This window comes from Pholcus phalangioides, unplaced genomic scaffold, assembly GCF_987345545.1.
Source record: "Pholcus phalangioides strain wild (caught in Gottingen) unplaced genomic scaffold, Ppha-v1.0 ptg000031l_1, whole genome shotgun sequence".
NCBI lineage: Eukaryota > Metazoa > Arthropoda > Arachnida > Araneae > Pholcidae > Pholcus > Pholcus phalangioides.
In genome coordinates this window covers 4,350,274-4,362,935 of record NW_028301621.1, presented here as the reverse complement: position 1 = coordinate 4,362,935, position 12,662 = coordinate 4,350,274, and the positions used below count along the sequence as shown (strand labels likewise).

Below are 12,662 nucleotides of genomic sequence, written 5' to 3'. Positions count from 1 at the left end.
TCAGCATATGTTAACAATATACTCTTGATGTTTAGGGAATTCATAATAATATGATAAAGTTATATGTTCTTTAATAGGGGATAGTAAGAATATAATTTTGTTTTGGTATTTCCATAACAATGGCTTAAAGTTATGTATTTTGCTCAGAAGAATGATAAATGAGTTGATAAAATTTTTAAATAGTGGAAGAAACTGTGATTTTTGTCCTGAGAAGTTGGTAAAAATATGTTTTTAGCAAGACTGTAAAACTATGGAAAAAATGTGTTTTTACCTAGACGGGAAAATGGTGAACACCATGCTAATATTGCAGTGGTGACCATTAATACATACACTGGTGTAAGAAATTAAGAGAATTTGTGGACGTGGTCAATTATCTTTAGAACTACTGTACCGATTTTAATGAAATTTGATATGTACATACATTGATACAATACAAAACAAATAACCATTCAGTAATTGTAATACACACGTATGATCGCGCGTAACACTCGTTGGAGTCGGAAGGTATGAAACAGCGGTTGCAGAATAAACAAAAAAATGGGTTAATAGGGGGGTATGGTCCCCTCTTACAAATATACAGGTCTCGCAGCGTGATTTCATACTTGAAATAAGGCAGTTTATCATTTCCTGTGGCAATTGGTCCCACTCGTTCAGCAACGCTGTTTTCATTCCCTGTATGGTTCCTGGAGGGAGGGGGGGTTGTGAGTTGCAATTGCCCTCCCCAGAGCATCCCAGACATGCTCTATAGGGTTAAGGTCTGGAGATCTGGCTGGCCAATCCATCCAGCGAATATCCTCACTCTCTAGAAAATCGTCGAGCAGAAGATATCTATGTGGCCTCGCGTTATCGTCCATTAAAATGAACTCAGGGCCAACTGCATCCTGCAGGGCTGAAAAGTCGAACATAGGGCTCCAAGACCTCATCCCTATACCTCACACCAGTCACAGTGCCTCTTTCATAAACATGGAGAGGTGTGCGGCCATCCAACATGATGCCTGCCCAGACCATTAAACCTACTCCGCCATAATGGTCGATTTCGCTGACATTAGAGGGTAGGTAGCGAGTCCCTGGTTCTCTCCATATGAATGTACAGCGAGAATTGGTGCTTAGGCTGAACCGGGACTCATCAGTGAAGAGAACGGTCGCCCATTGATCCATACTCCAATCTCTATGCACCATGATAAACGGATTCTCCTGTCCGTAAAAGTGAGCGGGACGGAAACGGCAGGTCTTCTTGCAAACAACCCTCTCTCATGAAGTCTTTTGGAAACAGTCACCCTTGATACACAGGTTCCTGTAGCTGCATACAAGTCACGAGAAAGCTGAGAAGCTGTAGCACTCCTGTTACGCCTCGCTATAATCAACAAATGGCGATCTTCTCTGGTCGTTGTGGCTCTTGGACGACCTTGCCCAAGCTTTCTCTCGATGGATCCGGTATCCTGGAACTGTTTCCATAAGTTACACACGACGCTGGGCATTAAATTGAACTCTCTACAAATCTGGACTTGAGATTTGGCCTGCTTCTAGCCCCCCCACAATTCGCCACCTCATTCCATCACCTAAACGTTGGTGGTTACTCATTTTTACTGTTATACAAATACAAATACAACGCCACAACAGGCAAATTGCCCAACGAGGTGGCTGACTTAAGAACATCATGGATCCCCGAGCCATTTTTTGGAGTCCCTACCTACTACTGCTACACCACACATGCACCCCCCCCCCCCCGCGGAACTTCCCAACGAATCGGTACGTGCGGGAATGTGCGTGTACGTGTAGTGCAACCTGAAGTAAAGTTTGTTTCTGTGTAATGCTTGTTATGTGTAGTGCTGTCATCTGCCCCCAGTTTTTCTAACTATGAGTGAAGTGTTATGGTTGAATGATTTACCGTTGTAGGACTGTTGCTCTCTGTGGCGAGACTTTTTAACGGGGAGATCGGCTCGCATTTGCGCCTTGAAGTTGGGAACCACAGAAAACCAACTTCAGCCGACCACCACTGTGGGGTTCGAACCCGGATCCTCGCATCACGAGTCCGGCACTATAACCGATTTGAAATCAACCGATAGCTGCAAAATAACACCAAGAAATTCGCAGAGGTGTGCTAGCGAACGAAATGTGTCTGAACTTACTCTCGCTTATGAAGTCTGTTTCTCTACTGGCTCCGCCTACACACACGTGTACGCTTACGTATTTGATGTACAAGATTTGCATTTCAGTCTAGAAGTAGTGGTTTTACATTCAGTTCAGTTCTTTTCATGAAATTCGATAAAATATGCAAAATTCTCTTAATTTATTTTACCAGTGTATAAGTCACCCCTTTCTGACAAACGCCCTGAATCTGCATCTAGCTCATTTGTATATATATCGTGTGTGTATTGTCTTTATTATTATTTTGTTAATTTAATTTTTCTTTTTGAAATAGCCTGCCTGCATGACTTCAGTTAATGAAGAAGAATATGACTTGGCATTATTGGCTCTGATAAGTTTATTCATTGCTCTTTCTGTGGGTGTGATTACAACAGGTATTTGTTGTATGTGTTTGAAAAAATGGTAAGTGTACTACCTTTTTTCCATGTCTTCAGATTTTTTCATTTTTTTCATTATCTACAGTGATTCATTAAAGGTGGGAAAAACTTTAAGAAGTGATAGTTCATACCAATACAAACAATTGTCATCAAAGAATGCATGGTCTAACATGAAACGCAAATGCACTAGCGCGTTTCAAAATGGCCTCTCCGCAAATGTTAAGATGGTATTGGGGGCAGATCGTGCCGACTGAGCTGAAGAAAGAAAAACAATGATCGGAAGTTCATTTTGAACTCTAATTTTTATTCTATAAAAGTTGCAAAAAAAAGATCATTTATGTTCATAAGAAACTACGGCCGGCAATCAAAAGGGAAAGACAAATCGAATCCCGACATACATACATGCTAAAAAAAACCGACATCTCACATATAGAGAAAAAACCAGTCTATATATCCATGCTCCCGAAGGTGAGAGCACGCCTCTGCCGATTTACATATAGCGTCAGAACAACCGGTTCCCGCACGTGCATGGAGAGGGAAAAAAAGGAAAACAATCCAACAAAACACTCCTTTTTGCTTCTTTTTTTTTTACATTAAAAATAAATATTTGCAATAAAAACGTAATTTTTCATTACCCATAGGTTTCGTTAACATATCGGCGACATTTTTCTTTCCACATACATGTGATAATACAAATTCATTTTTCTCTAACAAATCTTTTACATAGAAAAATCTAATATCAATGTGTTTACTTCGCCGATTTTCACCACAGTTCTTTGAAAAATGTATCGCACTCTTATTGTCACAATAAATAGTAGGAATATGCAACTGTAAATTCAATTTTTCACAATTTTTAAAAATTCGGCATAACCAAATAACTTCTTTGACTTTCTCCGATGATGCTACAAACTCCGCTTCCATAGTTGAAATCGCTACAGATTTTTGTTTCGACGATTTCCACGAAATCGTAACACCCCCTAGTAAAATAACATATCCATTCATGAAACGACGATCATCTCTATCAGACGTCCAACTAGCATCTGAATATGCAATCAAGTCCATATTCTTACTATGATCTAAATTGATACAATAATGAGCTGTATTAACAACGTAATTAAATACTTGACATAATAATTTCCAATGAATTACAGATGGTTTTTCACAATATTGTGATAATGGAGTAACTGGATACATTATATCGGGTCTCATCCTGTTTGCTAAAAAAAATAAGCTCCCGATTAAATTCCAATATGGAACATCAGTGATTATGGAATCACTTTCTTGACACCCCTGAATCATTGCATTCTCTCAATATAACCTTTTTGATGCATAATTAACTTATTTCCCACATTTTCGAATTGTACTCCTAAACAACATGCAATTGAACCCAAATTTTTCATTTCAAACTTTGATTCTAACAAACTTATTACAATATTCATATTTTATGGCGTCATTTTTGGCAAATACTGCCATGTCATCAACATATACTAATATAATAACATTCCAATTATATACATATATACAATTCCCATTTAACAATTTTTCAAAACCTAGTTCTGAAAAAGGTTTTGTCCAACTCAAAAAACCATTGTCTTTCGGCCTGATGTAGACTGTATAATGCCCTTTTCAGTCTCAAAACATGATCTTCAAAACCTGAAATTTCAAAACCCTGTGGTTGATTCATATACACAACATTGTCGAGTTTACCGTACAAATATGCATTTTTATGTCTAAATGTCGATGAATCCAATTCTTCAAAATAATTGAAATGACCATGAATAATCTAACTAATGTGAAATTCACTACCGGTGAATAAACATTGAAATAATCGACGCCTTCGACTTGTCGAAAACATTGTGCCACTAGTCGTGCTTTATAACGTTTTATGTTACAGAATTCGTCCTTTTTGATTGTGTACACCCATTTGTTTCCCAAAATTTTTCGATCGTCAGGTTTTGGGACTAGATCGTATACATCCCGCGATTTTAGTGCTTCGATCTCATCTTTCACCGCGTTTTGCCACTCGTCCTTCTGTGATGAATTTCTTGCTTCAAAGTAGGAATTGGGGATTTTTATGTTGACACAGTGAGCTTCGATGTTTGTATCCGATTCATTCGATGCGTCATCATAAACGTCATTTTATCATTTTGTATCCCCTTTGAAATCAAAATCGTCCAGGTTTATGCTGATCCCTTTTCGTTCACAATATTTTTGTACATCGTTTTTACTTCTGAGTCGGATATTTACTTCAGGATAGTAATGGACATCCTTCCTGCCTGCTGTATCGCCCTTTTTTCGTGTTTTTACCACCCTTTTCCATTTCACGTTCTCGTCATATTGCATTTTCTATGTCCTCTTCAGAATCTCCCATTTCTACATCTGAATTATTATAAAAGTTAATCAAAGGATTTTCACGACATTGAGACTCTCTTTGAATTTCTGTACCCATAGTAAATTCGTTGAATTTTACATGCTTCGTCTCAATAACCTTGCCAGTTTTCAAAATCCAAACTCTATATCCTTTTGTTTTTATTGCATAGCCAACCAATACTCCCTTTTCCACTTTGCTATCTAGTTTGTCTTGATATCTTTTAGGAATGAAGACGTAAGCCAAACTTCTTATGACTTTCAAATGTCTGACGAAAAATTTTCTGCCACTGAAAACGTTCAAGGGTGCTTTCCCTTTCAAAATTTCATGTGGGAATCTATTTCGTAAATAGTTCTGTGTATTTACTAGTTCAGCCCACATGTCTTTTGGTAATTTTCCTTGAAGCAACAAGGACCTGACTCCTTCCATAAGGGTTCGATTATATTGTTCCGCGATACCATTCATTTCTGGAGAGTAGATATTCGTTCTTTCGCTTTTTATTCCATTCTCTCTCAAATATGTCTCGAAATATTTAGCACAAAACTCTAACCCATTATCGGATCTAATCCGTTTGATTTTTTTCCCCGTTTGCCGTTCAATTTTAGCGTGATAGGATTTGAAAGAGTTAAAAACTTTATTTTTTATGTTTCAATATATATACAACTGCATAGTGGGAAAAATCGTCAATTATAGTATAGAAATACGCGGCTTCTCCTTTTGATAATACGGGCGCCGGTCCCCATAAGTCCATGTGACATAATTCTAATATATTGGTAGTTTGCACTTCGACTCCTTCAAATGATGCGCGTTTTGCTTTAGACATCATACATGTATCACAATTTTCAATTTTCACAATTTTCTCCCGCGTAGTTTATCAAGCCTGTATACTAATCCACTTTTCGAAAATTGACTTAATGCTGTAGCATTTAAATGTCCGAATCTGATGTGCCATAACATCATGTCGTTTCTATCAAGCAAATAATCTTCATGTTTAGTATTCATGTTAATTACCTCTGTATTAACAACAAAGTTTTCCAGATAAAGGGGCACTGAAAAATAATTTTCCATTTGGTTTGAATACATCAATTTTTCGATCACCTAGGTGAGCTCTGTAACCCGCAATATCTATTAGTCTCCCGCTAATTAAATTTCGGCACGTACCTGGAGCATACAAAACATTTTGCAACAAAAGTTCTACATTACCTTTTGTCCCACGTATCTTAATTTTAACATCACCGGATCCAAGAACCTTTTATGCAATTCTGTCGAACAAATTGCTGTATCTCCAGAGGTCATCTCATCTTCACGATGTTGAACTATCATACTCTGACAAAAGCACTTCGCGTACTTTCGCTGATGTGAACTCTCCATCTGGAAGTTGATACAACTGCATCACCACATTGTCATACACCTGTGGTAAATGGGCTAGAAGTTTAAATGCTACTTCATCATTGGGCACCTTTCGTCCTGCTAGTTCCAAATCGTTGACAGCTCTGAAAATTCTGCTGAAGTACATAGACATCGTTTCAGATGGCATGAATTTTATTCCCATGAATTCGCTTCGAAGTGCTGCCACTCTTGCTCGTGTTTTCGGTTCATAGACTTGCTCTATATCCTTCCAAACCTTTCTCGGATCTGTGGTTTCTAATAAGAGGTTTTTCAATTCATCCTCTATGCTCAGGCATATGACTGAGAGCACTTTATCCCTCTTTGCGTGGAATTGCGATATTTCTTTCAGTGTAGCTTCCGATGAAGGCTCGGGTTCAGAACCATCCACAAAACCAAGCAGTCCTTGGTTCATCAGCAACATCTCTGTGTTGAATTTCCAATGACGATAATTGTCCTTATTCAACTTCGAATAAGCAAAGATGTCATTTTCAGAATTTTTCAAGTCCCTAATTTCAACAACTCAGTCAAAAACGGGCTCTGGGCCCATAACCCTTGTTGGGGGCAGAGCGTACCGACTGAGCTGAAGAAAGAAAAACAACGATCGGAAGTTCATTTTGAACTCTAACTTTTATTCTATAAAAGTTGCAAAGAAAAAGATCATCTACGTTCATCAGAAACTACGGCCGGCAATGAAAGGGAGAGACAAATCGAATCCCGACATACATACATGCCAAAAAAAAACAGATTTCTCACATATAGAGAAAAAACCAGTCTATATATCCGTGCTCCTGAGGGTGAGAGCACGACATTGCCGATTTGCATATAGTGTCGGAACAACCGGTTCCCGCACGTGCATGGAGAGGGAAAAAAAAAGAAAACAATCCAACAGATGGCATTCCTGTTGAAATTTATCGGGAGAAAAAGAAGACCATGCATGCAAATGTAACCTGGGGAAGAAAAAAACATATGCAAATCTGTGTGTCACAGTTAGAGATGGGCAAAGTTGTTCTTTTTACAGAACTGTTCCTTTTGAGATGGATCTTTTTATTTTGATGTAGTTCAATGAACTACATAGTTCATTTTGAATGTGAAGCTACCAATAAATGAAAGCACCTATAAAAACCCGTAAAATTAATAAATGATAAATAAAAATTGAATTGCCAACGAAAATCGAATATTATTACAAAAAATGTATAAAGAAAATCGAATAGTCTTCACTCTTTGGGAATAAACCCAGTGTAGGGATCCTTTCTATTTCTAAGAACAGATTTGTTTTTATGGCAGGTAAAATATTTTCTGAGGATTGGCTAAGGGCTTCATGTTTTCACCCAAGAATTTCATCTGGGTATTGGGCACCAATAAAGATGGGTTTATTCCTATTGTCATCAAGGGCGTTTCACTGCTTCTTACCTGGTAAGGTCTGGGAAAAACCATTTTTTATTTGATAGTTCACTGAAATTAATTATTATGAGACGAGAGAGAGACAAATATATGGATCAGATTAAGGTATAAAAAAAAATAAACACCATTGTAGTAGATGGTCACTTACATCACTAATTACTAAAATGATTTACACTATTTTACATTTGCACATACTTTCAAACTGTTTAAGAATTACATTAGACAAAAAGTATTTCAGTTAGCTTGTTAGTTTGTAATTTATTTCTTTTCTCAGTCATTATTTGACCCGCTTTAGAAAAAATGCTTTCACCAGGAACTGAGCTTGCCGGTATGCAAAGTCTTCTCATTGCTATTTTGTACAAATAGGGGTATATTAACTTTCTTTGATCCCACCAAAGTAAAGGGTCAGGCAGCCTAGGTAAAAGTGGTTCAGGTAAGTATTTATCTATTTCCACGATACTAGCAGCTTTAGGGTTTTTCCTTGCCATTAGAGCTGCTGTTTCTTCATCAAATTCCAAACCAAATCTTCGACAAGCTTGGAGAACCCGGGACAAAGGAACTTTGAGATTTAGCAGAAAAGCGGGGGGGGGGGGGGGCGGTCATTTTGGTTTTGGTCCATAGTGATTATTGTTTCAATTTTTGTGACTAAAAAAACTATGTCAAATTTCCTTGTATTTTTAAATGCAGACTTTTCTATCTAAAGCAGTTGTCAAGCAACACTGATTCAGGAATTAACTGACTCGGATTAACTTAATTAACGGCTCGGACCCCCAAAAAATTAGAGTGGATATGTTTCTTGTACTTGGCTCAGAAAAAAACTTTTTGACAAAAAATTTCTCTAAATAGGGTTCCGTTCACAATCCCGACATACGAAATCCCGACAAGTCACAATCCCGACAGACGAAATCCCGACAGGGTCGAAATCCCGACAGGTCAAAATCCCGACAGGGTCGAAATCCCGACAAGTCAAAATCCCGACACGGTCAGAATCCCGACAGGGTCGAAATCCCGACACGGTCAAAATCCCGACACTGTCCAATTTAAAAATTCAATTTCGCCGTATAAGCCGCACTTCGTGATTTCTGTCGGGATTTGAATTTCTCGCGGTGAGGGGCGTGCGGGCGCCGATGAGAATGATAAATTGTGATCAAATAAATTTTTCAAATTTTAATTTCGCCGTATAAGCCGCACTTCGCGATTTCTGTCGGGATTTGAATTTCTCGCGATGAAGGGCGTTGGGGTGACGATGAGAATGATAAATTGCTATCAAATAAATTTTAAAATTTCAATTTCGCCGTATAAGCCGCACTTCGCGATTTCTGTCGGGATTTCAATTTCTCGCGATGAAGGCCGTTGGGGTGACGATGAGAATGATAAATTGCTATCAAATAAATTTTCAAATTTTAATTTCGCCGTATAAGCCGCACTTCGCGATTTCTGTCGGGATTTGAATTTCTTGCGGCAAGGGGCGTTGGGGTGACGATGAGAATGATAAATTGCGATCAAATAAATTTTTCAAATTTTAATTTTGCCGTATAAACCGCACTTCGCGATTTCTGTCGGGATTTGAATTTCTTGCGGCAAGGGGCGTTGGGGTGACGATGAGAATGATAAATTGCTATCAAATAAATTTTAAAATTTCAATTTCGCCGTATAAGCCGCACTTCGCGATTTCTGTCGGGATTTGAATTTCTTACGGCAAGGGGCGTTGGGGTGACGATGAGAATGATAAATTGCTATCAAATAAATTTTCAAATTTCAATTTCGCCGTATAAGCCGCACTTCGTGATTTCTGTCGGGATTTGAATTTCTTGCGGCAAGGGGCGTTGGGGTGACGATGAGAATGATAAATTGCGATGAAATAAATTTTTCAAATTTTAATTTCGCCGTATAAGCCGCACTTCGCGATTTCTGTCGGGATTTGAATTTCTTGTGGCAAGGGGCGTTGGGGTGACGATGAGAATGATGAATTGCGATGAAATAAATTTTTCAAATTTTAATTTCGCCGTATAAGGCGCACTTCGTGATTCCAGAGGCCTGAGTTAGGTCCGACCGTTCATCGCATACAAGTTCCAAGGAAAAATTGATATTCTTTGCCTTTGTAGTCTAGTGGGCTCACCCAGAAAGCTCGAGAACGTGGGTTTGATTCCTAGCAAGAGCACAGGTGAATTTTTCCTTCCTAACTTCATCTCGCATCAGCCAACCGTTGAAACCTTCGTATAGATAGCGGAAAGTGATATCATCCTCGGAAAATACAGTGTGTGTGGCTCAAAACAAAAAAATCTAAATTTTTCTTTGATTTCCCGTCCTTTAACTTCCAATTTGAAAGTTGTTGCATTGTCTCTCCTGATGCCAGCAGAAAAATTGCATGTTTCTCAGTGCAATATTCGCTAAGATATTTGAATTCGAAAACTGGAGAAAAGTTATGAAAAGACAGCAAAAACTAATCGACAACGCTCCTTCCCCAAATTTATGCTGTCCTTTCCACCTTTCCTTCGAATTTTGAATTCAAATATCTCGGCGAACATTGTACTTGTCAACTTAGATTTTTTTTGTTGGTCTCAGGAGATACGGTGCAGTCACTTTATAATTAGAAGTTTTAAAAATTTATATTTTTTTATTTTGTTACACACTGTGTTTTCACTCTCAAAACTGGTACAGGGTAATTTTTGAACGCCTTTTGAGCATTTTTTCAAACTGAAATCTTCTCTACCACGGATGGTTGAGAAGACAATGGCCGTACTAACTCTTAAAGGACACCCTGTATGCAACTACACTACCACACAATTTGCATACTCTCTTCAAAGCCTTAAGACCAACTTAGAGATAGAATTTTAAGAAATTTTTTTGGGAGTCTCAACAGTATAAAATAAAACTATTGACAGAATTTTATGTTTATAGCTTCATAGTGAGAAGGGGGGAATTGGGGATCCGGTCCCTTCGAAATGAGAGAAAATGATTGAAATAAGGTAAAACATGGCCAAATATATTATTTGACCACCTTGTCCCCCCCCCCCCCGAATGGAATTTCTAGATACGGGCCTGACCTTCAGTGGTTGCGGCTCGGCGATGAATCAGTGAATTAAGCTGTCAAGACATGTAATTTTATACATATGAATAAAAATATTTCTCTACTATTACATTGCTTTCGAAAACCTTGAAAATTTTAAATTAAGATCTTCATGAAACGGTCTAACTTTGTGCAATATCATTTGACATTTTAAGTCTATTTGAAACTTGAGCGAGAAAGAATTTCGAGAAATTCTCAAAGAAAATAATAAGGAACAGCAGTGTTTGTGGAGGATAGAAAAATCGATAAATGCCAGAAAAAGGCAACCCTGAATCCTTTGCTTTTCGCCAAGTTGGAAAAGTAAATGAATTTCCAAATTATTGATCTCCATTGATCATGGTATGCGCCACAAACCACTTGCAGCGACAAACGGAAATCCCGACAGAAATCGCGAAGTGCGGCTTATACGGCGAAATTAAAGTTTGAAAATTTATTTGATAGCAATTCATCATTCTCATCGTCGCCCCAACGCCCTTAATCGCGAGAAAGTCAAATCCCGACAGAAATCGCGAAGTGCGGCTTATACGGCGAAATTAAAATTTGAAAATTTTATTTGATCGCAATTCACTATTCTCATCGTCGCCCCAACGCCCCTCGCCGAGAGAAATTCAAATCCCGACAGAAATCACGACGTGCGGCTTATGCGACAAAATTAAAATTTGAAAATTTTATTTGATCGCAATTCATCATTCTCATCGTCGCCCCAACGCCCTTAATCGCGAGAAAGTCAAATCCCGGCAGAAATCGCGAAGTGCGGCTTATACGGCGAAATCGAAATTTGAAAATTTATTTGATAGCAATTTATCATTCTCATCGTCACCCCAACGCCCGTCATCGCGAGAAATTGAAATCCCGACAAAAATCGCGAAGTGCGGCTTATACGGCGAAATTAAAATTTGAAAAATTTATTTCATCGCAATTTATCATTCTCATCGTCACCCCAACGCCCCTTGCCGCAAGAAATTCAAATCCCGACAGAAATCACGAAGTGCGGTTTATACGGCGAAATTAAAATTTGAAAAATTTATTTCATCGCAATTTATCATTCTCATCGTCACCCCAACGCCCCTTGCCACAAGAAATTCAAATCCCGACAGAAATCGCGAAGTGCGGCTTATACGGCGAAATTAAAATTTGAAAATTTATTTGATCGCAATTTATCATTCTCATCGTCACCCCAAGGCCCCTTGCCGCAAGAAATTCAAATCCCGACAGAAATCGCGAAGTGCGGCTTATACGGCGAAATTAAAATTTGAAAAATTTATTTCATCGCAATTTATCATTCTCATCGTCACCCCAACGCCCCTTGCCGCAAGAAATTCAAATCCCGACAGAAATCGCGAAGTGCGGCTTATACGGCGAAATTAAAATTTGAAAAATTTATTTGATCGCAATTTATCATTCTCATCGTCACCCCAAGGCCCCTTGCCGCAAGAAATTCAAATCCCGACAGAAATCGCGAAGTGCGGCTTATACGGCGAAATTAAAATTTGAAAAATTTATTTCATCGCAATTTATCATTCTCATCGGCGCCCCAACGCCCCTCGCCGCGAGAAATTCAAATCCCGACAGAAATCGCGAAGTGCGGCTTATACGGCGAAATTGAATTTTTAAATTCGACCGTGTCGGGATTTTGACCGTGTCGGGAATTTGACCCTGTCGGGATTTCGACTTGTCGGGATTTTGACCTGTCGGGATTTCGACCCTGTCGGGATTCTGACCGTGTCGGGATTTTGACTTGTCGGGATTTCGACCCTGTCGGGATTTTGACCTGTCGGGATTTCGTCTGTCGGGATTGTGACTTGTCGGGATTTCGTCTGTCGGGATTATGACCCACACCCCTCTAAATAACATTACTAGTAGAAATCCATCAGCTCCAAATTTTTTTTTTACTTTTCTTTCAATGCGC

The 12,662-nt window shown here is 38.7% G+C and overlaps 1 protein-coding gene across 3 annotated transcripts in view; it reads left to right on the top strand.

Annotated features, from left to right (window-relative positions):
- Cad87A (cadherin 87A) overlaps positions 1–12,662 on the top strand; it is a 672,761-nt gene that overhangs the window by 540,786 nt on the left and 119,313 nt on the right. For all 3 annotated transcript variants that reach the window (XM_089252829.1, XM_089252827.1, XM_089252828.1), the window contains one exon: positions 2,423–2,550. In XM_089252829.1, the coding sequence (XP_089108955.1) occupies positions 2,423–2,550 (128 nt within the window). The remainder of the gene's footprint in view (positions 1–2,422; positions 2,551–12,662) is intronic.